The sequence below is a fragment of the Brienomyrus brachyistius genome, chromosome 13 (assembly GCF_023856365.1).
Source record: "Brienomyrus brachyistius isolate T26 chromosome 13, BBRACH_0.4, whole genome shotgun sequence".
NCBI classification, from domain to species: Eukaryota; Metazoa; Chordata; class Actinopteri; order Osteoglossiformes; family Mormyridae; genus Brienomyrus; species Brienomyrus brachyistius.
In genome coordinates, this window is record NC_064545.1 from 26,682,102 (window position 1) to 26,708,329 (window position 26,228).

At 44.3% G+C, this 26,228-nt stretch overlaps 2 protein-coding genes and 1 non-coding gene across 10 annotated transcripts in view; 1 reads left to right on the top strand and 2 right to left on the bottom strand.

Annotated features, from left to right (window-relative positions):
• si:dkey-246g23.2 (solute carrier family 66 member 2) overlaps nucleotides 1–10,678 on the bottom strand; it is a 30,873-nt gene extending 20,195 nt beyond the window's left edge. Inside the window, exons 1-3 of the mRNA XM_048972135.1 lie at nucleotides 10,400–10,678; nucleotides 6,510–6,748; nucleotides 3,619–3,752 (exon numbers count right to left, since the gene is read on the bottom strand). Coding sequence (XP_048828092.1) covers nucleotides 3,619–3,752; nucleotides 6,510–6,715 — 340 coding nt within the window. The 5' untranslated portion in view covers nucleotides 6,716–6,748; nucleotides 10,400–10,678. The remainder of the gene's footprint in view (nucleotides 1–3,618; nucleotides 3,753–6,509; nucleotides 6,749–10,399) is intronic.
• Nucleotides 10,679–13,342: 2,664 nt separating this feature from the next.
• zgc:173742 (DNA topoisomerase 1) overlaps nucleotides 13,343–26,228 on the bottom strand; it is a 36,339-nt gene continuing 23,453 nt past the window's right edge. For 6 of the 8 annotated variants that reach the window (XM_048972127.1, XM_048972129.1, XM_048972128.1 and 3 more), the window contains 8 exons: nucleotides 25,476–25,626; nucleotides 24,315–24,500; nucleotides 22,552–22,620; nucleotides 17,025–17,139; nucleotides 14,392–14,519; nucleotides 14,029–14,123; nucleotides 13,719–13,868; nucleotides 13,343–13,605 (listed from right to left, as the gene is read on the bottom strand). In XM_048972127.1, coding sequence (XP_048828084.1) covers nucleotides 13,503–13,605; nucleotides 13,719–13,868; nucleotides 14,029–14,123; nucleotides 14,392–14,519; nucleotides 17,025–17,139; nucleotides 22,552–22,620; nucleotides 24,315–24,500; nucleotides 25,476–25,626 — 997 coding nt within the window. In that variant the 3' untranslated portion in view covers nucleotides 13,343–13,502. The remainder of the gene's footprint in view (nucleotides 13,606–13,718; nucleotides 13,869–14,028; nucleotides 14,124–14,391; nucleotides 14,520–17,024; nucleotides 17,140–22,551; nucleotides 22,621–24,314; nucleotides 24,501–25,475; nucleotides 25,627–26,228) is intronic. The other 2 variants (XM_048972130.1, XM_048972131.1) reach the window with 2 other exon arrangements.
• LOC125706930 (U6atac minor spliceosomal RNA) lies at nucleotides 20,881–20,972 on the top strand. Its single transcript, XR_007382108.1, has one exon. It is a non-coding gene; the product is annotated as a U6atac minor spliceosomal RNA (small nuclear RNA).

Genomic DNA, 26,228 nt, shown 5'->3' on the forward strand with positions numbered 1-26,228 from the left:
GGAAGAAATTTCACAAACTGACTTATCGCAAAGGTGGCATCCTACGACGGTACCAGGCTGGAATTCACTGAGCTCTACAGAATGACCCTTTCACAAACGTTTGCAAACCTGACTGCATGGCAAGGTGCTCGATTTTATATCCTCGTGTGGCTTGTGGCAATGGGTCGGTCTGAATGAAACACCTGAATTCAATGACTAAGAGGTGCTGTGTCCCAGTACTTATAGTGCATATGTACTGGGACATAGCCCTACCACTATAAGTAGTCCATATAGTGTATCTTGTATAAATAAATCAAACTTACTTTAGCTGAAATGTTCTGAAAAAGTAACTTAATACCTAGATCCCTGTAGTTCCACATAAACATAGCAGGTGTACGAGTTGTTTATTATTTTTTTAATATCAGATACTGTAACGTGGTTCGTCGTCGTCAATGACAGCTGCTGGGTATTTTACTTACACATTTAATACCGTTTCTGGCTACATGCCCTTAGCTCCTGGTCAGTCTATAATGAGCAAACCCCGACTGTGGGGCTTCTGCTCGCTCACCCCCTTACACACTAGAAATGGTGTCTGCAATAACGTCCCCGTTTGTAGTCTCCCTGCTGACACTGTCATTCACCGGCAATCTACTGACCAAATGCTGCGTTGGGTGTCCGATTACCGTATTCTTTATATAAAATCCACACCCACCGCAGCCTGTTTCACGAAGACACCCACTAAAACCTAAAACCAAATGAGACTCTTAATTGAATTTTATTTTAGTATTATTTGACTTAAAAAAAGACAGGAAAAATGGGCAAAGTGTTTTTTCGACTGTGTGACTAGAACTTGATTGTTTAATTAATGGACACTTGGCACAATCTGCTAAGCTTAACTGCCTGTTATATTACACCACGCTTTGTAAGAACCTCTCCTTTAACACCACTAAAAACCAGCAGAACGTGTATGCACGTATATCAGAAAAAAACAAAACACACACACAGCCTGCAAGTCGGGTTCATTTTTCATGTTTCCACTTGCTCTTCAGCATTAGCTGTACGACATACCAGGCAGGTCACATGACCTCAGATCCAGCCTGGTCCCGCCCTCGGGTGCCCCGCACTCCTGAAGCGTGCTCGGTGGGACATTTCTTTGGCCGTTTGCCTCTGCGCGGTTCATACGCGACACACAGGCCAGCTCAGAACGAGCGGCCCGCGGGGAACGCTGTAACGTAAGCCCAAGCGCAGTCGTTCGTGTCTTTGCCTCAAGTAGCAGAACGGCAGCTCTTAAGAGCATGAGGAGGGACAGGAAACGAAAAAGAAGCAGGTGCTGCACACAGATCTTTGCGCACAAGAAAAATGGTCTCAAGTTCACTGTGGATGTTTTCACAGCTTTTAAGCCGAAATTCACAGCAATAGTACCAAGACGTAAAGACTGTTCTCCATATTGAAAACCTGAATTCTACTGAAAACCTCTGCGATTAGGTCACGGGTCACAGTGGCCTCCTGTTGCCCAAAACCAGCCTCCGGAGAGGGGGGGTGAAGATGGGTGGGACTGCAATATGGCCAGCACTATTCTGAGTGCGAGCAACTCCAGGCATTCCGGTGGTAACCTGATCCCACTGACATGGAACTGGACGGAAGAGATTAACTCCTGTTCTGGGAGTTCGCTTGACAGCTGGTCACGCCCAGGATGACAGCATACGAGCGACAGTCACCTTGTCTTTGATCCTTCACACCATCTCAAGACCAGTCTGCCTTTCCACGGCTGAGATTAAAAATACAGGCAAATACTTGGCCAAGTTATAGCTTTTTGCGCAAGCATGGAAACTACATTACCTATAATAGAAACAATCATTATGTACTACAGAGTGGCATTTACGCGCAATTCTTGTATCGCTTTTGAAACTGTAACAAGTATTAGTTGAATCTGAAGGTCATTTGAAAATGTCAACATTCTCTCAAACGTCCGCTACAGGCTGGACACGCTTGTAAGAGCAGCAGAGCAGTTGTGTTACTCTAAGCGTCTAACACAAGCCAAACACAGGTCTAACTTAATCTCTTTCCCTAAGTTCAACGCTGGTATACATATATACACAACAAATGCCCTTTTGTTTCTGACCGCTTCAATTAATTTAGGCAAGTTATTTTGTGCCAGGAAATGAAAGCTGTTAAATGTTCATTGGGACGAAATTTCACAGCTCGTAGAAGAGACATTGTATTTAAAAGAACAAAGACAGTGCAGACAGTGATCGAGCACTGACACCTATCTTTACCGATCAGTTCTCACAGCAGATGCATCGACTGATGCATAATATAGAGGCGTTAAAATCATTAAAAGATTAGAAGCCAATTATAGCACTGGGTTAACTTGCAAATTATTACTTATCGTCTGAAATTCTGATTCCTCTGCTGCTCTGGCACCTCAGAGAAATACGCCATGAGTGATACTTTTATTTACGAACAAACATGTAAGGTTTGAAAATCTGCATAAAATACTAAGGATGAGAAAAATCTGTAACCCCTTTCAATCTTCTAAAAAGTATGTCTCAATAATTCAATAACCCTAAAGATTTTCTCATTTGTGTCCGCAGAATTATCCTTCCGACAGCATACAAAAAATGAGTTTAAATGCCTCAGGCGTAAACATTAGAGAAAATAAGCGAATAATATTAGAAATAATCAATCAGCGCGAAAGATAAGAAATGTGATCAGAATGTTCTCATAAATATATAATACGCACACAAATGTACAGACACACTCACCGAACTGACAAACTACCAGCAGAATATGCTTATGCCTGCAAGACCCTGTAGGATCACGAGCAATAAAAATCAATGAAATGTTAGAGATTTCCCGCCTCATATACATACGTACAAGTAATAGACTACATATAACAATTCAAAATACATAGCTATCAAACAAACCAAAATTAAGAAATCAACAATATTAACATATCAAGAACAACCAGCCAAAGGACAAAACAACAAACTTATTCCACAATTCCAGGTGCAATAGGACAAGCATCCCTCCTTAACTCACAGCATGACCAGTTGCTGACATGCCGCCGATCAAGCGCATTTTGGTTAATGGATATGTGGCTGACCCCAAAGCACTCTGTGCATTTCCTGTCTGGCCGGTCATCCCTTTTAGTGCAACCGCAAAAGCTGCAGTGAACTGCAGCAGCACCTTTGCTGAAAAGCTTTCACCGGTATGTAAAACCCGTCTCACGCGTTGCTCATGTGCCAGGAAACACATTTCCTTTCTCTACAGTTTTTTTCCCCTGTTATTTATAAGTCAGAAGATACCTGTTTCTATCAACTACTGTCTAAACTGTACCTGAACCTTTACATCGACTTCTACAGAACCAACTATAAAATCAGATGATGCAGTGCTCCACATGCAGTTAGGAGACCCGAAATCTCTAACCTACCCAGAATGTCTGACTGGTGTATTTGTGCCCTGTGATGGACTGGCATCCTGTCCAGGATACATCAACCTGCTGTGGTCACCAGGTTCTGACTTAGCTAATGCTGTTCTGGAGGAGTGGTTCTGGAGGACAGATGGATGGAAGAACTTCTGGACACAGGTTCAGCAAAGTGCGCCTCCTGTCCAGAGAGCCGGATCTTGCTGCGTTACCTGTGAAGTGGTGCTGCTTGGTGGCGACCCGGTTGGTTCCCTGGACGGAGCAGCACAGCTGAAGCATGGCCAGCATGGTGGCGATCATCACCACACTCTGCAGCAGCAGCGTCAGCTCAAACTGCTTTCCGATCCTGTGGGAAGACGGGCAGCACGCGGTCACGAGCGCTCGAGGTCGCAACGCCCACGGGATGGACTCACCGTGAAGTTTAGCTGAACTGGAGTTGCGCTGTCAGGTGTTGCGAGTTAGTTCCACATTAAACTGAACTTAGTCTTAAGCTAATCATGCAGAGAGAAAATTTCTCCCCCAAGGAAGGGCAGGTATAATAAAAATTGCAAATGGAGAGTAATGCAAAAATATGTATTGAAGGTAATGTGCTGTGAAAACATTGTTCCAGAATTCCAATGAAGACAGGTGACCAAGCCTGACTGACAGTTGTAATGCAACAATACTGTTATGCCTGCCATAATAGAAAGTTTAATAATCTCCTCCTTCCCACCACCTAATTAAAAGCCTAGCTTCAAGAGATTTTCCAAATACAGATTGACAACATAATATCTTCACTTGTAACACGGCCTCGAACTGCGGAATTTTCTTGGAGATTTACTTGGGATTTGGCTAAATTCCCCTTATCCCACTCTGAAGAAGGGGATGAATTTGGCCTGCTTTTCAACCGTTACCCCCCCATGTCACTGTGTGAGGACACGGCCTCTAGCATAGGGTTGGTCTGTGGCTCAGCGGGCTGTGCCGTGTGAGCAGAAGGTTGTTGGTTCAAGTCCCATTCTTGGCAAGAATGGTTACATCACTGTCAAGCGCTCTTAAACAGAACCCTTAATTCCTGGACAAATGCTCCTGGGGCGCTAGATAAATGGTGAACCTTATGCTTTAACCTCAAACTCCTCGCTCCCCTGACAAAACAGTGGAGACTCTTCCACATACTCATGACGCAGACAGACACCTTGATAAGTTGCAGCTCTATTCCAGGGGCCCCTGACACTCATTTCATTGTAACTTCAGAACATTCAAAACAGAATAACTAAAAGTGTTGGTCCTACGTCTAGCTCTACAGAGCTCTGGGGAACTTCTCTCAGGTACATTTCATGAAAGAAAATCGCTGGCTTACAGCGTGCCTTTCATAACCCTCTCTTTCCTGCTTTTATCTCGGCAGCCATTAGCTAACAGCCATTTTCCATCACCATGTTTGCTGACACACACCATTTCTTCATTCAGACGGAAATGACTAAGTTCTCCTGACATGGCTACGCCAGTTCATAGTAGCACACTTGAGGCTCATTCCAGTAACACACACACACAGGTTTGTCATTATATCTTTGTGGGGACTTTCCATTCATTTCTATAGGGAAAACTCTAATCCCAACATGACAACCTGAACCCGCTACCCAGTCCTAACCTTAACCATAAATTACCAAAGAAAAAGCTAATATTTTTGGCACTCTCAGTTTTTTGGCATCTTTCCAAATTTATCAACAGGAAGTTTGGAGCAGCACGAATATAACCAAGACTCGATAAATGGATTCTTTGTCAAATGTTAGTTTTTTGTTTTAATTGCATGATTCAGCAATTGAATGTGTCACAGGGTGGAAAGACAAGAAACGCAACATCGAAAACTATGTATTATCTAGCGCTTTGGCGATGTAATTGCCGAGTAAACACACCAGCGCACAAGTATAAATGCTCTCAACGGCGCAGGCCACACGTGCAAGTCACGACGTCGGCTTGATGCAGAAGCGTAAATCAGCCGCTCTTCTCTCTAGGCCTGTTACGATAATTACGTTTTCGGCGTGGTATGGATGTTATAAGGATAAATAAAGACTTTACTAAAACTAACCATGCACTATATCCTTAGAGTACGCATATCAGGGTTATAATTGTTAATGACAACATCTCCAGAACCAGAACTTAAATATAAGCTGCAACTAACCGACAACTATAAATATTGGTTCCACAAACTACCGAGATATAATAAAAGCAAAACGTTTATAAATACTAATTTAGCTGAAGTAATGCTTCCTATTTGGGCCTTAAGTGCATTGAACTCGAAGCACAGAAATACCCAGCATACAACACTGCATCGCCACTTTGTCCGGCGAAGACTTTACATCCGTCCTTAGAAATAAAAAACTATTAAAATCTAGAGTATGTAACAACTAAATTAAAATCTTTAAACCACGTCTGAAAGTAAACTAGATTTCAAAAGATGATAAAAAATAAGAACTAAAATCTAAAAAAAATAAAATAATAAAAAATCTAAGAAATAATAACCCTAACCCAAAAACATACATGGGTACATGGCGTTGCAGTACAAATGCATTTTACTTAGTCTGCAGCCATCTGGGAATCATTATAATCCTGTAGCAATGAATTGTATAAATGCCAATATTTCTGGATCTTCTTAATCAAACATTCAAAGTTACTACCCATTTTTGTTAACATTCTGATCATGGGGGGGTATAAAAGGTGTGTGTGTGTGTGTGTGTGTGTGATAGATATATATATATATATATATATATATATATATGCCTGAGGTATTTCTGACTACCCTTCTCCTGGCTAATGACCGATCGAGGTTTGTTTTCACCCCATAGCGGAGCATCCCGAGACTCTGTTGGCACCATATTGTCTGTAAAGGATCAAATAACTGTGCCAAAAGTTAAATATATAATGCACTTTTGTTAGCAGAGTCCATGAATCTATGTTTTTTATTTATGCTTTGTTTATTTAGGATGTTTACATTTTTCCTGTTCACGAGTGGCATAAAATGATCTTAAAATGACAATAATATTGTTTAACGCAGTTACTTCTGAGACAACATAACGCCTGACAGGAGCAGGTATTCTGACAGGCCTACCGCATCCTCCACTCTGCTCACCAGAAGAAGATACGGAGGATGTTGGCAATGAGCAGCACCAGACAGACACGTGTGGAGAAACCTTCCGTATTGCTGGTCCTCTGGATCTCCAGATACTGTGGGACGTAGGGTACGACGCCGCCAAACACCATCACGCAGGACGCCACCCAGGACAAGAGGGACCACGACTTCCCTACGTCCTCTTTCATTTCCACTTCCATGTCCATCTTCAGCGACGAGAGGCCATCATTCCAGGTGCCCTGGACACAGCAGAAGAGCAACCCGTGAGTTTGGTAAACTTGAGCACAGCATATTGGCTACTAAAGAAATTACGAACAATAGACCAATAAGGGAATGAGGCTTGCCAGCTAATCTTCGATGGTTTCCTGCAGATCACGCTAATTAACTGCAAGAGCTCAGTGGGATTTCATAATCACAACTTCTTATTAGTTTGCTTCTAGATTTCATGATAACGACACTCTTATCTTCAGATAAACGCTGATTAACACACATCACAAGATCACCGAGAAGCAAACGTTGCTCTCATGAGCAACAAGCATCTAACAGCACATCACGCATCTCACAAAGCCGTGGTGTAAACACACTACGGAAGCCAGCTAAGAACCACACACACATTTCTTTGAAAGCTCATCTAGAACTACAATCCATCCATCCATCCATTTTCCAAACTGCTTATCCTACTGGGTCGCGGGGGGGTCCGGAGCCTATCCCGGAAGCAATGGGCATGAGGCAGGGAACAACCCAGGATGGGGGGCCAGCCCATCGCAGGGCACACTCACACACCATTCACTCATGCATGCACTCCTATGGGCAATTTAGCGACTCCAATTAGCCTCAGCATGTTTTTGGACTGTGGGGGGAAACCGGAGTACCCGGAGGAAACCCCACGACGACATGGGGAGAACATGCAAACTCCACAGACATGCGACCCAGGCGGAGACTTGAACCCGGGTCCCAGAGGTGTGAGGCAACAGTGCTAACCACTGCACCACCATGCCGCCCCCCTACAATGATATTTTAAGTAAAAAATATAAAACCTTTAAAACAAAATCCAAGGTAGAGCTTTTAAAACTGACAAACACAAAGGGAGGATAGTAATACAGAAATCGCAACATAACAGGATTCAATCAAAAGGGTAAAACCTCCCATTTGTTTTTCATTGTTTTTTGCTTCTAGGAGAATCCCTGTAAGAAGGGAAACTGGTGTTTTCCAGTTACACCTTTTCATTAGGGACTAATTTTCACATGATGAGGAAAAAATAGAACGGAGAAGAGGATCTGTGAAACCGACAGAGAAGTCGATGTGTGTTTCCTCATTCTGTCACAAATGCTGTGTCACAGCCGAGGCTATGAAGCAATTAAAGAGCAAGACAGTAGCTGATTTTTTATTTTTTTACCTGATCCAGTTTACTGTTCACCATACCTTCACCTCCGCTCATAGCTCCTTTGTGACGAGCCTCATACCTGCAGCTCTGCTCACCCCTCCCTTTGCTGTAAACCCCCACTCCCTCTGCACTTTTGTCGGTTCACAGCACCACTGTAAATTCGATTGGGTCAACGTTTTAGGGAGCTAAAACGACACAATACATATAAAAGGAGCTATATTAATGCAATCCATTTCATTATCAATTATCAACGGAAGCGAGCTCATTATCAATTATCAATACGAGCAATCCCATTATCGGTTATCAATACAAGCACGCTCACACTCTCCCTTGTGGCTGCATCTCAGCAAATGTGATTCATGCCATTGTTGCAGTGGGGTTATAATTTTGACTTTGCTCCAAATCAGGAATCTGTCAAAATGACAGAACACTCATTTTCTTTTTACTACAGTCAAGGTCTTCAAACGAAGATTTAAAATTTCAGGCCATTTATTGCTTAGAAAGGCCTTTTAATGGAATCTAATTTTTTAAAAAGGACAGAACTCTGACTGAAAGGAATTCCTCCTTGATATGGACCACAGATTTCACACACTCATGCCATTGACATCAGTAAACTTTCTGCTTTAAAGACAAATATATATATATTTTTTTCCCCAAATGTTAAGTATGATGTTAAGTAGCCATTGTTACTCAAATGCATGTATTTTGTAGTAGGCGTATATCTACGTTGTTTGTTGCGTATGGGACTGTATGACCAGCAGTCCCATGCTGACCCCTGTCCACCAGCAAAAGTGTCTGCAATGGGCAAGTGAGCCTCAGAACTGGACCATGGAGCAATGGAAGGTGGTGGTCTGATATGTGTTAGTCGCATTGAATCATCATGTGGATGGCCAGGTGTGTGTGCATCAGTTACCTCAGGAAGAGATGGTACCAGGATGGACTACGTCAAGACGACAAGCTGGCAGATGCAGTGTGGGAAATGTTTTGCTGGGAAATCTTGGGTCCTGGCATTCATGTGGATGTTACATTGACATGTGCCGCCTACCTAAGCATTGTTGCTGACAAAGTTTACCTCTTCATGACAACGGTATTCCCCCACAGCCGTTTTTCAGGAATGCTTTGAGGAACAGGAAAGAGATTAAAGGTGCTGACTTGTCCTCAAAATTCCCTACATCTCAATCTGATCAAGGATCTGTGGGAAGTGCTGGACAAACATGTCTGAGCCATGGAGGCCCAACCTCAAAACTTAGAAGACTTAAAGGATCTGCTGCTAATGTTTTGATGCCAGAGACCATAAAACATCTTCAGAGGTCTTATGGAGTTCATGCCTCAACAGGTCAGAGCTGTTCTGGTGGTACGAGGAGGAAATTAGGTCTTTCAGAGTTTGCTGCAAGATTACTTGAACCTTTCAGCACTGCTATTGAAACATTGCTTTCTTGTTTAGACACCTACAGATGTAATGAATAAGCAAGACTGTTCTGCGTTATTCTGGTCAAATTTCTTAATGGTTTAAGATAATGAATGTAGCCCATTCGTGGAAACCAGTTTATGCAGCAGCATTTTTACTCTCAAGATCTGACATACAGTGTAAGACAGGGATTCCTTAACTAAACACAGTGTGCATGACCTCGGCAGTCTGGAACATGTACATTCACAGTGCAACAAATACAATGCATGGATTAAAAATGTTCAACTTTCCACGTGATGATAACTGCCTAGATCTGTCACATCCATAAAATGGCTTCCACTTACCTATGAGCATTTCGCAAGATACTGATGATTTGCTCTGAAAGACAGCTTTCAAACCCGAAGAAGAATCATTTACTTAGGGTTCCAATAACCAGAAACTTTGATTCGCTAGTTTTGCCTGCGTAGTAATTTGTTTTCACATGTCTAATAAACAATTAAAGACACGATGCAGACACACTGCATTCTTTGTACCAGTCTCTAAACTGGAAATGCCGCGCCAGAAGGTTTAAGGCAGATTACTCGCAAGAGAAATCACGATTAAAAAACTAATTGCATACAAAAAAGCTCGCCAATAAGAATATTCCTTCATGTTAAACGCCCGGCTTTCATCTAAGCTAAGAATAACTTTCCACACTGAAGTGAATGATACATGAAATGACCACCTGCCCGAAACACAGTGCGTGAAAAATACCATTTTCATCTTAAACCCAAGACTGATGTAGTCTTTTATTGGTTTTATACAACACCTTTTCATTTAGATGTAAGCTTGGCAATTTCTGTTGACATTATCGACGGTTCAACACAACAGTGCTAAACAATCTTTACAAAATATTAGTTTGAACAGTCTTTGTATGCGAATTATGATCATTCAATAGCTTGTACGATTGTTAAAAACTTTAGAAAAGAAAGTAAACAATCGTTTTTAAGTACTAAAGTCAGTCTGACAGTACACAACTTACAATGGCAATTTGAGTTTAGGAACTAAACCAGCACACCATTAACATTAACTTTCTTATTTTAGCGGTGTTTTACTTACCTTTACTTAAAACGTTCTCCTGAGTTGTCACTCTTTCGGTCGTACTTTTACTGCACAACGAACATAATATTCTTCTCATGCACCGTCATCGCCTTTATGTGTTACAGATAAATAGGAAGTTTTTAAGAAGTGACTCTTATCCCCCGGAGCGCGGACTCATCTGACAGCCGCTGCGTCAAAGCCGCATGCAGTTTGCGATTTGCAATGTACAAGTAACAAGTTGCAGTTTGCAATTTGCTAAATGCAGCATCCAGAAATTGCAGACTCATGGGTCAGCTAAAGTCTATAAACACAATATCACGATGATAGTGATTTGTACGTAATATCACAAATAGTAAAATACACTATATTACCGCTTTTGCAATAATGCAATCCTAAAATTAAATATATATATATATATATTTATATAAACGGAGCACGGCAGCCGTACGCAACCAAAACAAAATTGTTAATTTTGAAAAATATTTACTATAGTATTAAAACATTAGCAAGGAAATTAGGTTCACCATTGTTTTTTAAGCTTAACGACATGTCATTAAATTTCAACGCAAGTAACATTTTATATGGAAAAAGGTGAAAGAATAAACAGGATGCATATGCAGATAAATTTATAAAACCAAAAGTCTTCAAAAAGACTACAAATTGCAAATTACTCGCTTCCAAACTCATTACGAATAATATCGCGATACCTTGAAGTGTCTCGTGAAAGAGCGACGTGAACTTCAGCCTTGCGCGACAACTGCGCCGTTTAGAAACGCTGCGCTTGTCGCCTGTGACGCCTCTCTTCTGCTCAAGTCCAGCAGACATGTGGCGTGCACAATATAAAGTTGAAGTGGAATTTAAGAGTTCTTAAATTGCAACGCATTTGCCCCATAACAAGCTTTTTCATTGCTTGATACTTGCATGGCTACAACCAAGTTGTCAAGCCTTTAGACAATTAGCAAAGGCAGCTTGAGTTACTCCATTCTTGGTCGAGTCGCAGGCGGCTGACTCGGCATTAATGCACAAGCCCCGCGGAGTGGAAACTGTGGGTTAGTACTGATACTGATCTGTGACTGCCATGTCAAGATTAAGTGACATCACATTTTTTTGACTGAAAAATTAGGTTAAGATTAACTTAACCGAGATGGTACAATTGAATACGCTTTCCTTACATTGGCTGGCTGCCTGGTCCTTCTGCTATGGCTGAGGGCATAATTACAAAGTATCCTGCATCTTGTGCAACTGGAGACTATGACATGGACGGTACACATTAAAATGAAATGGAAAAAATGGTATTAAGTTTGGGGCAGCATGGTGGTGTAACGGTTAGCACTAATGTCTGCCGCCTCGGAACCCGGAACTTTGAACGAATGGGAGGCGTATCTGCAGAACGTGGTCAGCTCTACTGAAGAAATTATTAAAAAGAAAAAGTTTAAGGGGGACAAAAAGGAGCCTCTTTCTTACCATCCCTGGGGGTGAAGTTTAACATCAGGCTGAAAGTTTTATCTGCTCAAGTAAATGAAGAATTACAGTTCCACACATAGAAAGAAGCCACAATCTTAACTTTCAATTTTGTGTTTGCGTAATACAAAAAATTGATACCTTGCGTAAGAATATACGCCATCATGAATATACAGCTTCAGCGTCCTGGGAGCGGGGGTCCACTTTGATGTGACACTTTCACATGAGCATTTATAACAAACATTAAGTGGTTTTCGTTTACATTTTGAAGCTTCAGGAGAGCATCTAAACCCAGCCCAGCCAAATTCATACCTACCACATGCCTACCTCCTTTCCTAAATATGTGCAGGATCAGATTGTAAGTCTTGTTTACATTCCCTCCTCACACCATAAACTCAAGGCAGAAAAAGGTAAAACAAGGGTTAGATACTAGCAGTGAGTAAAAGGCTGAAATCCCTGCAGTAATACAATCGGGGTGTTTGAGTACATCCAAAGAGATGAACTGACAGGGAAATTTCAAGCTGATATCCAATAGCCGATTGTTTTGAAAACTAACACTGATGCCAATTGTTCGAGAGCCTCTGCTTAAATTAATTTAAAAGGGACACTCCACCCAAATAAATTACAGAATCATTTTTACATTCCAAAAATATGGTATTTATGTTTGGTAAGAGAAGACCAACTCTGTATTTTATAACTGTATATATTATTGATGACATTTATAACAGAGCAGGGCTGATCATCAAGTGCGATCAACACTAATTTTCTGAATAAAATCTTTTGATTTCACACTTTCTGCATTGAATTTTCTTTTGCTATCAAACTCTTGCATTACTGACAGACTGGCATTATTCTGCAGTACTGCATCCTTCTTCATTTGAACGGATTTGTTTTCAGAAACTCTTCATGCTCTTCACTGTCTCGCCTGAGGCGTGCTATCAAATTTGTTGCGTTGAAATGTTTATGTATAGATCCTGCTCGTGAAATACTAGCAGAGCAATGTTTGCAAGCATCATTTCTAATGATGCTAAAATAATTCCACACAGAAGAGACATTTTTCTAAATGTTTAGTATGCCGGTGTGCAAAGCAATATAGGTCACCATTTTTGAGGGGATTATCGGCAGTAAATATCGGCTTTGTAATCATCAGCCGATGGCCGATTGTTGCTGTATTGGCCGAAACCATTAGTGCATCTTTAAATCTTTGGTACTTTTGAAACTGGAGACTTGGTAATCGTTTAGCCTGATATTCTACAGAAGTAGCAAATGATCTGTACTGGGAAAACTAATAAAAATAAAAAATGACAATTTTATGAATCATTGATGGTCTGAGGGAAGATCTGACAAATCAAGTAAAATGCAATATCCTGTATCGCAGTGTAAATGTTTAAAAAATATGCCCAAATTTGCAGGGTAGTGAATATTTTAGAGTACAGGGTCTCTGACAGACTCCAATAAGCTCTCAGATCACTATAGTTCTGACAACCTATCGATACAATATTCATGACTTCAATAACAGACTTTATTAGAAATTTAAGAAGGAATATTTTCATACTATAAAATATTGATGAAAATGTTTAAAAATAAATAAAAATGCAATAAAACTGGGAACGGTGTATCGTGCATGGAAAATGTGATCACTGGACACACAAACCAGCCTTCAGAACTCAAAGTCAGCCTCAGTCATGTCCACAGCCCAGGCAAACTTGTCTCTCTGAGTTTTGTTATAGATCTTCTCCAAGGGCACGTCCATGTTCTTGCACCTGAGGGAAGGGATGGGTTAAGGGAGGAGTAAAACAAGAAGCCCTAAAAACGGAGGCTTGCATGTGTGCGTGCGTGCCAGTTTTAATGCGTAGTCTGCAGACTTGCAACTCACCAGGCAACGCTGATGCGTGGGTCCAGGTAGTTGAGCTTGGACGTGCTCAGGGCTATCTGCTTATTCTCTTCCCTGTCGGTGGCCTGCACCTCCATCCTCAACAACTGCTCCTCACATCTTTGAACCGCCCTCCTCCTCTTCTCCTCCACACTCATACATACACGGACCATATCGTACTTTAAAAAGGGTGCAGCGCCCTCTAGCTCAAACAGTTTAAAACAAAAAAACTGCTGCTAGTTCATGATCTTTCACGGCTTCTCTGGTGCAACATCCCCCCCCCCCCCCCCACCCCCCACCCCGTGACACTCACGTCAGCAGCTTCTTATCTGGGTTCTCCTTGGCTTCCTTCTTCGCCTGCTTCAGCTCACTCTTGGCCTGTGCCAGCTGCTCCTTCCTGCTGTCAATCTGCGAAAGACAAATAATGCGGTAAGTGACACAGGATCTGAAGGAGGTTCCAAAAAAAAAAATAAAAAAAAAAAATAAAAAAAAACAGGCAGATTTACAAGCATCACGTCACTTTCAGGATTTATTTTAGGCAGCCGTCTGCATGACGCCCTCATTCACGGCTTCTGACTTTTTTTTTCTCTCTTTAAGCTTCTTTCTGGATCATTCCACAATACCCACCTCGCCATCTGGCCCCTTTTCTCTACTTTCCATCTCTGATCAATCTCACCTTGGCCTGCAGATTGGCCATGGACTGCTCGAAGGTCTTTGGCGGCGCCCGCTGGTGGTTGCAGAGAACTGCAACCGCGCGATTCGCCCTGTTGTAGCAGAGCAGTTTCTGGGCTTGATTGTCCGACGCTGGGAGGTTTGTTGGGGGGTGGGGGGGTATGGTAGTGAGTGAGGCAGAGAGACACAGACAGAATAACTGACAGTCAGAATTGACAGTGTTGCTGCCTCAGGAGCAAAACCCATCAAGAATCAACATAAAAGCAGGAGGAGGAGTATAGAAAAAAAAAAAAAACAGATTAAGTTTCACCTAAAGGAACGAAACAATGAAAAAATGACTGAAAATATTAAAAAACAAGCAAGTTGAAGCTTCATTACAGTCAGAAGCTGTAAGCCTTCACATCGCATCTCTCTCTAGTGGGAAGCAGCAGTCATCGCCGGGGGGGGGGGGGGGGGGGCACGGGGCTTGGCTCGGATGTGCCGATGACGACAACGCGTCAGGCAGAGATGGAAATGTAGCGAGCGGAGGCCGAACAGCCCGTGAAGAGGACAGCGACGTCGACGGCACATAATTAGGCCGACATAAATCTCAAGCCGGCGTTCCTGTGCCAAACCTGACTGTGACCTATGGATTAACACACTCATGACAGTTGTTATGCAAGCCGCTGCAAAAAAACGGAAGCTTTACTTCTCATTATAAGCTTACATTTCAATACATGCCCTTTTCCAGGCAACAGCTCCTGCTGGCTTACTGTACTGAGAATTGTATGGATCTCACTGGTTCATACTGGCATTGTATGCTTCTGATAAGGCGGTATTCCCAAATCATGGTCCCAGGGGCACTGAGAGAGCTGCCATTAGTTGCTCCGAAGCTCAATTAGCCAGCGCTAACTAAGCTCCTGCAAAATGCTTATCGGGGCGCTGCATCGACCAGGAGTCAGCAAAATGCATTGTGTGCTAATGCAAAGGCTAAGCAGAAAATATTTATGTTTGCATGCCAACAAAATTACCCACCATAAATTTCCAACGACTGAGTAATCTTTTCTAAGTATTTAAAAATGTCATTAGCCCACTGCCACTTATTAGATGGCATGTATTTAGAACCTAACAAACGTGTCAATTTACGGCCCATATTTCAGCTGAGTAATACAGTATCCCAACCAAAGAATGTGATACAGTGCCCTCTGCTGGTCAGTCACTGGAACTTTTCATAGTCTGTAAAAATGCAGTGTTTTTTACCCTTTGAAAAGAAAAACCAACAGGTGAATGATAACATACTAGAGGTAATTAGCATTTAAGAAGCCAACTGGCAATACAAATGAGCTGCTTGCTTATAAGAGAGCATCATTAAAATTTACTGTGTGTAGAGTGTGTTGCAGGGCGACCCTTAAGGGTCATCTGCCTGGTCAGGTAATAAGCGTGCTGCATACATCCATGATTTCTCCATTTGCCAACTGTTGACTCAGCCATTAACCTCGAATACCTTATGTGGTAACGTGCCTCTTGATGCACATACTTGACATCTGCTCTTACCCTGGATTCCAACATATCTCAGAGCTGAGCAGCATAACAGATTTGTTTAATCGGCAGCAGAGCTGGCTCGAGTTCGAGGAACCCGGCTCGGTTACCGGTTACCATCGGAGTACCGCTACCAAAAGAAGATCGGCATTACTAGGTCAAATCAGTCGTGACCTTCATTTGTACAAACATATCATTTTGTCTTCAGACAGAAAATTGTTTCCCAAAGAAATAGCCCTAATTATTGCTCGCAATCCAACTTCAGAGTATATGCTGAGGGTTTTCTCCAGTGATACAATTGTCCTATTTATCAGTATTTACCACTGACTGCTGTATTTGGTACCATTGTCCATAGCATGTAAGAATCTCTTTACATGCACAGCCTGATTTTGCACTTCATTTACCATACTGGTACACTGTTTTGCATAGTTCCCTAATTTATTCTTTATTTTATGTTTATTTCTGATTTTCATTTATGCATTTATTGCCTTATTGTACATTATTCTTCGCTGTATCTTTCCGTCCCGTTTCCATCCAGGGGAATCAATAAAGTTCCATCTCATCTTAAAACAAAACCTACAGCCCTTTTATGCCCATTAAGAAAAAAAAAGGATTAATATTTTTACAGAGGATTCTTCACAAGCAGTGATGCACTTGCACAAAAGTGCTCTAAGCAGACAGAGTGTGTGGACATCACTGGGCAGATGGTCCCGAAACGATGAATGAGGAAGGCGCGCCTGACTGTCCCACCTGCGCGTGGGCATGCCGCCACCGAGACGTCATCCTTACTCCTAGTTTCATGCATCATTAGCTTGGCTGCAATGCAGGGCAGGACTGCGACAACTACATGCACGTGGCGGAGGAATTAATTGTCACGACCACACACATGGGTTGGCCCTCCTGCACCCTACTGCCCTATAACCCCAACCTCTTACCCCCTTGCCCAACAACCGCCCTTGAGTCTGTGCACAGCCTTGGCAAAAAGAGGTCAAACACACATACCATCACAAAACATGCTACAGTACGATATGCAGAGAAGGAGTTAAACCTAAACCGAGAGCGAGAATAAACAAGCCAGAATGTGAGATGCCAGGTATCGGCGGTGAGACGGAGACAGACCGTTTGAGAGCTCGCGTAGCTGCTGCTGCAGGGTGATGGAGGCGTTGAAGGTTCGAAACACCTTGGCCGTCAACCCGAGCATCAGAGAGCTGAGATGCTTGTTCAACTCTGAAGTCTGTATGAAGAGGACAGAAAGGAGTCAGAAGTAATGGTCACTGTGAATCTGCTCACATCTCTATCTATTTACTGCATACTGACTGAAAACTAAATCATTTTCCTCCTCAAATGAACAAAAACGCAACCCACCGTGCGAAGTAAGTGTTAATGAGCAGCCCAAACACTAGATGGCAGTGTGGCACTGGAAACAAACACCACATTCCGGTCTCGCCCCACTTGGGGAAAGACAGACAACTAAATACCTTTTCCATATTTGTTATTATTATCATTATTTAAAATGAGAAGCGGATTAAAAAGCGTATTACACTTTTTGCGAATCGCTTTCTTGATTTTAATGAACATCTCAAAACGGCAGGCTGGGCGTTGGTTTCTTAGGACTGGGATTTGCATGCATCAACCTTCCTTTGCAGCGTCTAGCTTTAATTACCAGAGGCACTCAGAGGGAGACGAGGAGACGACGATGGAAATAAATAAAACAAACGCTGGGACAAAGGGCCGCGGCTCTAGCGTGAAATAAGATCCGGGCGCCGAAGCCTTAAAATAAAGCGATCCGAGGGAAACGCAGGCCCCCCAGAAGTCCACCTAACGAAGCGGAGGGACCCGGCCTCCTAACGCAGCCTCGGGCGAGAGCTTCCAGCTGCCCTCGGACCCTTTAATGAGACCTGGAATCCCATAAAATAACAGAGCGCTGTTTCGTACATTTAATTCGCGGATTACCGACGTGGTGTACACGCTGACGCATTACCGGCCCTCCTTCCGGCGACCACCCATCCCGAGGTGCCAAACCGGCACGTCTGCTCAGAACCACGCTTTCCGGGGATGGGAAATATGCCATTTCAAGCAGACGCAGTCCCACGCCGGTGCAGGCCCAAAGGCCCAGCCCTCCATGCCAGCGGTGCATAGGTGCGCATCCCCAGCAGGGTCTCCCCAAAGCCGAGATTGTTTGAAAGAGATCATGGGGAGAGGGGTGAACGGGTACATTAGCATGCTCTGACTGCCTGTCTCCCTGGCAGTTTCCTGGGACCTGGGTCGGCTCTTATCTGCAGGAGCACATGTCCACCGTGGCACTGAGGCCTTGTGAAACTTTGGATGACCGCACTGGACAGCATGGGCACTGCCACCCGGACCAGAGGCAAGGCATTGTGGCCAATCCCCTCCGCACAAGGTCCCAATGATACCACGGTAACAAAACAGACAGGGAGGAAAGCTACGACGCAGAACCATGGCAATCTGAGATAAGGGTTTTTAAAAAGAAAAGCAAAACACAAAAAAACGATCCCAGGAAAGGAGGAGTTCAACAGATGCCTGCAGAGAGCATTTTAAAAGCAAGAGGGACGGAAGGCGAGCTGCAGTCTGGATGCTGGGTGTGGAGGCGCCGCTCAGAAGAAAACCTTCCTGAAATCTCCCTACGACATTTAACTCCCTACGCTGATCTTAAACAGCAGAGCAGCGGCCCGAGCTGGGGCTGACGTGGGAGAAGCAGACGGCAGAGCGACGTTCTGCATCTCTAATCCACCTGTATGATCCGACTGGGCCAGTAAGGCTGTTTGGTCATAAAAAGCAGTGCAGATAAACTGATGGGCCTGCTGCTAACACCTTAAAGGGGGTCCGGTAGCTCGTGTACCACCAATACGTTCCAGGGGATCCAGCAGCCCCTGCACTACCAATACTGTCCACACAGTTCCTTAGAGAGAGGTTGTCAGGATCTTAAATCATTCACTGCGCCCAAACTACAGATCATTCACAAACGGTAAATGATACACCTCAATTCAGAAACAGACCGTTAACTACTCGCACATTTTATCCGGAGGAGTAGGCCAGGGACTGCTAATCCTGCCACTGCCAGGTGTTGAGGGGCCCCTTGTAGTTATAACGTGCATGATTTGCGCTACTTGCGTGACTGATAACAGAGAAGAGCAATGAGGCAAGCGATCCCAAAGTCCTACACGGCATCTTCACCATGCCGCCTGCCTGCCGGTCGCATACCAATTCATTAAGAAACTACTGCAGAATTCCCAACAGAACCCAGCAACGATTCAATGAATGACAGACCGGCACCCATCCCATTGCCAAAGAGCTTTGGTGCACGTGATGGCAAAACAGCCCATAATTCCTAGTTAATTAGACAAATGGGTAACACATATTAAACAGACTGCACAAAAAATGGCAACGGCAGGAGCGAGATTATGTTCCGCTGTGAGTAAATAACGGGAACCGCATTCCCAGGCGTATTCTCCGTGGAAACCAGTAGGCTCCACCAAATGGTCGATACTCTATCCACGTGACATCAGCCATTGGTAACATCCAGGACAGGAACCCTGAAAATGCAAACATTACCATTTTTATTCATGATACCGTCTATGTTTATATTGTTGCTTGAAGAGAGCCTCTGCATTTACAGCGATATTTGGGAGTTTCACTGATCAGCTGAAACCACAAATCGTGATGATGGTGACTACATTCATATTTACATATTTAGCAGACGTGGTTGACTAAGTGACATACAAAGTGAGGCAGGAAGCACACTGCAAGCATATGCGCGGCATCCACAAGTTACGCGGCTCACGTTTAAACAGCAGATGACAAGCAAAATTATTTATGCCGCGCTAATGTGCTGCGTTTCAACTCTAAAGTCACAACACAATTTTTAGGCAATTAACAACTGCAGAAGGCTTGGGACACTGCGCTGAAACATCAGCAAATTAAACTGGCTCATTTCATCCAAAGTTTGAGTGACAAGAGGTGGAGGATCAAAAGAGTACGATGACCTACATCAGCTACCACGTCTCCCCTGCTTTATCAGATCTTGAGAAGCGAATGAATACTTCAAATAAGGAAACATCAAGGTCCGACGGAGAAGAAAACAGCTTTGAAAACCAGTATAAATTTTTGGGAGAAGCAGAGGGATTTTCATTCATGTTTGACTCGTGACAAAATAAAAAAAAAAAAAAAAAAATTGATATGCATGAAGATGCCTTCTTAAAAATTGGTGTGCCAGTAAACTTGAGGCTGTCAGACTTGTCAAGCAGCTCCTAACAGCTCTTACTCAATTTCCAGTCACACTGGCAGACAGCACCATTATTTGCTGATACTTCCACCGCAGAGCTACAAGCGCCCGACTATCTGCAGATGGAGATAACCGATTTGCAAAGCAAACAAGTGACCGATGCCAAACCATGTTGGCATCCAACATATCCCAAATTACTTCCCCAAAAACCAACACTGCTTTCTGGCAAAACAGTCTGTTTGGAAGCGCTTAAGGTGCGTAAACAGCTACTCTGTGCGACTGGCTGGCACTGCAACACAACACTGCATGTGCGGTGCTCTCAGTATCTTCAACAGGCAGCGCGTGGCTACAGCTGTGCGCGTGTCTGTCAGCGGCCTTGCTTCGTAAAAGTTTGTTAAGTAGGCCATGTTGCCTCCTTCCCTGATGTAATGGCAGTATTCGGTGCTTATGTGCAAGTCATCGGAAGTTCTTCCTTTTATCTGACCGAGTTGTTGACAAGAGTTGACTGAACACTTTGTGACCCATAATCACCATGTACTATTTCCATTTATTTCGAAGACACACTAGTCCATAGTGATGCATTTTCACATCTTTTTGGAGAATTCCGACGAGTCTCAAAGATGCCGACTCATCGTGTTCCATGTGCACCATGAGCAGTCGATATAAGCCCAAGTGTACCAGTCTTCAGTGCCGTGGGACACATGCAAATACATCCCCGTTATCTTCAGTGCTGTGAGTTTGAATGGAGAAAAGGTTAGCACTCCCCATGACAAACATGGAAGAGGTCTTAGTGACCAGAGAGATAGTCCAGACCGGGATTTTGTTCCAGCCAACCAACTGAGCATAAGGAGTCCCAGTCACAGGGTATACAACTGGGTGGTTGAAACAAAATCCTGATCTGGACTTTCACTCTCTGGACCTGAATTACCCAACTCTGCTAGTGACCGTCAATGTACATATGTTTAAGGCACTGTCACCTACGTCACGGCATCTCTCACCAAGTTTTTCCAGAGGGCGATGTGAGTCTCAGAGTTAAGAAGCTGTGTCTGTGATCAGAAGGTGACTGGTTCGAATGCCAAGGGCAGACTGATCTCTCTAGTATAAGGCCCTTAGCTCCCAGTTGGTCCTGGGCCTGTCAGACCCAGCATTCTCAATTGAATGTCGATTTGGCTAAATCAAAGAAATATATAAATAAATGATGGCCGGTCACGTCTTTTTGAATCAAGGTGAGATGAGCATGTTTTCCCCACACACTGTTCAGCACCGCCTGCCTGAATGTTTCTTTATCTTCATGCCAGCTGCCACAGGTCCATCTCCCGCTCTGCATAATGAAAAGTTAAACGAGCCTATTACTCATTTCGCCGTACAGGTGGAAACACCGTGAGTCAACGGACATATTATATTAGCGTTAAGTGATGAAACAGTCTTTGTAGTCGCACTATAAGCTTGTGCGTGCTGAGAGAGGAATTACCCCCCCAACACCTACTAGCTTATATTGTTTGCTGTTTTTTGACCAGCCCAAAAAAAAAAAGTCATGCGACTAACTGTAGTTTTCAGTCTTTTAAAAAGATCATACCGAGCAAAAAAGCAGATATCAGGTTTTCTGCACCAAATTCTGTCCATGAGCAGAGAGGAAGGCCTGACGCATGGTCTATGGATCGACTTGCACATTCAAATTATATGTGTTTCCTGCTCGTCGTGTACGACTACATGACAATTTAACTAGTAACCTCCTTCCATGACATTGTTTTGTGCCACATAAAACCGCGTCTAACGCTTTGACTCCGGAAGGCACTATTAAAACAGTGCATTATGGCTCCTGCCATTTCTCTTAAAGGATTACTCTGTCATTTAGTGTTTAAGATTGACCCATAAACTAACAGCGCAGGAGCACAAGTCGAGAAGGTACTGAGATGGAGGAAACCACCCTGCTTCATACCTTGGGTCGCAGTCGCCAGCTTACATAAGCCAAGCATTGTGGACTGACCTCATGACGGGCAGCAAACCCACTGGGAGAGCAGCTCGGACCAGCCATGCTGCGCAGTGAAACACTTCCGGTTTCTTACATACATTTTAATTCAGCAGAAGCCGTTATCCAAAGCGACGTACAATTGAGAAATTAGGGGTCAGCCAATAGCAGGAACAGCTGAGGGATGAGGGCCTCGCTCAGGGGCCCAGTAGGAAAACTCACTCTTCTGACCCGGGGATTCGAACTGGAGACCTTCTGACCATTGGCAGACCATCCTAACCCGCTGAGCCATACACTGGCCCCAATTAGAAACAGGTCTGAGCTTAATCTACCTCATACCTTGCATCTATTGACCCCCCAAACCCAACCACGGCGTTCACGCCTCACCCTAGTAAGTGCCAACGATAACGAAGGTGCCAATGTGATGGACTCACGCTGAGACGGTCAAACAGGTCATCTCCCTCCCGTTTATTCTCCATGAAAAGCTTCAGATTTTTGAAGACCTGGAAAAAAAAGGTCATGTCTGCATTAGAAAAGGTAATTTCACTCTGGGGATCCCAGATGCTGGCTATCGGACTTGGACTCACAAGCTCTCATCTGTTTTCCCAGCTCATAAAAAGGTTTTTTAAAAAAAACTTCTCAATTATTCCTTCAATTATATGTGACATTTCAAAGACACCCTGTTTCCTTCTCCTAGTAAACCAGACAAAACATTCCGGGGAACTAATTAATCTTACCTGATGTGTTGCTTTTAAATAATCTAATTTGAATAACAATTAGACTTCGGTGAGGAGGGGGGCAGCTGAAAATGCCGTCTGGTAGAATCTGACTGATATGGTTTGGTCTTGATTTATATGAATTTATATTTTATGTTGGAGCACAGATACTAAACTTAAGTACAGTAACCTAGTTTTCTGCTACACAAACAAAGATCAATTCCAATAATTCCATCCATCCTCCAGTTGGTTATCCAGTGCAGGGTCATGGGGGGCGCACACACACACACACACACACACACCACAGGCAATTTAGAAATGCCAATTAGCCTAATTGCACATCTTTGGACCGCTGGAAAATGAGAAATCCCATCCCGGGAGGTATGAAGGATCAGCCCACCCCCCCACAGACACTCAACTTGTAATTCCAGTAATTTATAAAAGCACACATTAATCCAGACAACCAAAGATATGCAACACCAGGCTTAGCAAAGTGTTTGCACGTGGGAGGCCGATGTGTAGTGCTACTGACCACATCTCAGGTCCAGCCGAAGATGCTACTACCACCCCCTGCAGGCCTCCCAGTGTTACTGCAGGCTCACAGGGTCCCACAAACAGGCTGCCCTCTGCCCAGAATGAACACGCGGAGCAGACAGATCCAAACACACCGGCCGAACTCGAGTCGCCTCAGCCGCCACGCTGAAAAGATGCTTATTAACGGCATCAAACAGGCGTTCCGTTTCTACTCACTCATCAAGACTGGAATTAAGATGCTCTCAATTATATTTGACATTTCCGAGCAGTCGTGTTTTCCTTTCTCCAAATAAACCAGCTAAAATACCCTGGGAACTAATTAATTTTATCCATTGTGTTGCTTTTAAATAGTCTAATTTGAATAACAATTAAACCTTGAGTCAAGAAAACTAAGCGGCACAGAAAGACATGCCTGTCAAGTAAGGGAATATCTGGCTTTAATTCGGAAATCATTTCAGGCGAATTAAAAGCACCGTCCCAAGAACAGTGTGCTCCCACGAGCGATAGAGTACAGGCGGTGCGTACGGAGATGGCATCAGCCGCTCTGCTCCCGTAGGGGAAGGCGCTGCTATTTGCCATCTCCGCAGAGCAAACGCACACACGCTCCTCACTGTTTACGCGCAAATGTGGGTGCAGCGCGCTTCCTCGCCGAGAACATACTTGACGTGGCATAATTAGTTTCCGCTATCCGGTGCGTAATAAAATGAAATGAAATTTGTCGTTTGTAGAAATATTGAGTACAGGTCATTGGAATGCTTCTTGTCACATATCCCGATTCACGATGCTCTCTTTCTGAGACACATAAACAGGTGAGAGCCAATCTTGGGGTCAGCAATTTACTAGACACTCGTGAAATAATCCGGGCTGAAGGCCTCACTATTGTACGTGGCGACGACATTAGCATTAGCGCATCATTACCGTCATGCGACCCAGCTGAGCGGCCTCACCTTCTTGGCGACGGGCACCTTGTTATAGTAGCGGATGCAGTCTTTACCCAGGAAGTCGAACTCCACCACGTGCTGGGCGCCGTCCAGCCGCTCGTGGAGAGTGATGTGCTCCACGCGCAGCGAGCAGCAGCCCACCGTGTCCGCTGTCTCTCCCTCCTCCTTCTCGTTACCTGCTCTCAGGGCCAGCTGCAAGGGGGAGGCACGGGCAAAAGTGAAGGCTTGACTGGCCCTCCGAGAAACTGGGCCTCGCTCGCCCCCACATGCGCCCGTGCACACAGACCCAAACAAGTAAAATGCGACACCAGAGCACGTTTCCATTCGACACATCACCCACAGCAGATAAACACAAAGCAAGAACAAACAGGCAGGCCTGCCGGGCATAATTCCCAGGACACAATCACTTCAGCCAGGCCCCCTCGCCCCTAGGCTCTCTCCAGGATCCCATCCTTCCCTCCAAGCCCAGGAGAACTTCCCCACTTGCCCCCCTAAACCAGCAAGAATCCCCCATACAGTTAACAAATCAGGAGGCCACCTGACGTATGGTCATTGCTGCCTCCTTCAGGCCAAAGCAGTTACCCCAGCTTTCTCTTCTGTTCAACCATGGAAACGTTCTCACATCTATAGACCTATTCAGGAGAACAAGGTCATCCTGGTGCTCCTCTTGGGCAGGTCCCCCATAATCTCTATGGCAGCGTTTCCCAGTCCAGTCCTCAGGGACCTACACACATTTTTGCTCCCTCCCAGCTCCCAGGGTTCCTGAGGACTCGGTTGAGGAACGCTGCACCGATGTGTCTGTCGTCTCAATACTTCTGGCACGTAAATCATCCAAACACGAGTTCAGTTTGTTGCGTCCTGGATGTGGCGGCATGTAAGAACTATATTTCAGCTAGTGAGCTGAACCCGAGTCATGTTCACGTTCGGCCAAATCCACTACGACGGCACAGCAGAGTTATAATCAACCCAGCAGGAAACAAGGGAATGCGAGATGTGCCGTTTCTACACTTTGCATGTTGGATGTCCGTTTGGTAAAATCGGTGTATTTTAGAGAGATACTTGTGAAGTAAACAAGAACCTGAAGTCGTTCCTAAGGCAGGAGACACACGGGCCCCTAGGCCTGTCTACTGCCGGCCGGGTACCAAAACGGGCACCCCCCGCCATCACCTTGTCGATGAAGTAGAGCGCCACGGCCCGCTGCCGTGTTTTCATCTGCTTGGACTTCAGGTCCTGCTGGTACTGGGAGCGGATCGAATCCACACAGCTCTTGAGCTTCCGGGCCACCTCGTACTTCTCCCAGTCCTTCTCACCCTGGGGGACCCATGACACCACTAAAAAAAAAATGTACGCATACATCCACCGCGCGTGTCGTCTTTTTATTGCTTAATTGTCATCAAACGACACTCAAAAGTACATCAGTCGCCCTTATGCTTCCGTAACCCAGTCTCTCCACTCCACTGTTTACCGCTGACGCATCAGTCACTTTTCTAATGCCTAATTACTGCTTTTGATCAAAATAGTGTGTTCCTGTCACGGCAACCAGAGCTGTGACAGGTGGCTACAGGCTCAGCAGGCAGTGAAACGCCTCCTCGTCTAAAACGAAGGGGAATTTGTCAAGGTATGGACACTGAAGGTTACTTATTAATCAAAACATTTCATCAAGGGCAGCTCCTGCCTTAACAGCTTGTAGGCAGCAAACGCTACGCTGCTCTCGTCCAACGTCCACACCTGGCTAACTGGCTCCGTCTCTACGCTGCCGCCACGGCTCTCGTTAAAAGGCATTCGTCTCAGACGGGCTGCCAAAATGTGCCGCCTTCTAACAATCTGTCATTGTTACGGCCCCCGCAGGCAAAAGAATGGCCGCCTTTACAGGGCGACAAGACGGGAAGGACCTGGAAATAGCCCCGCGTGCCCTGGCTT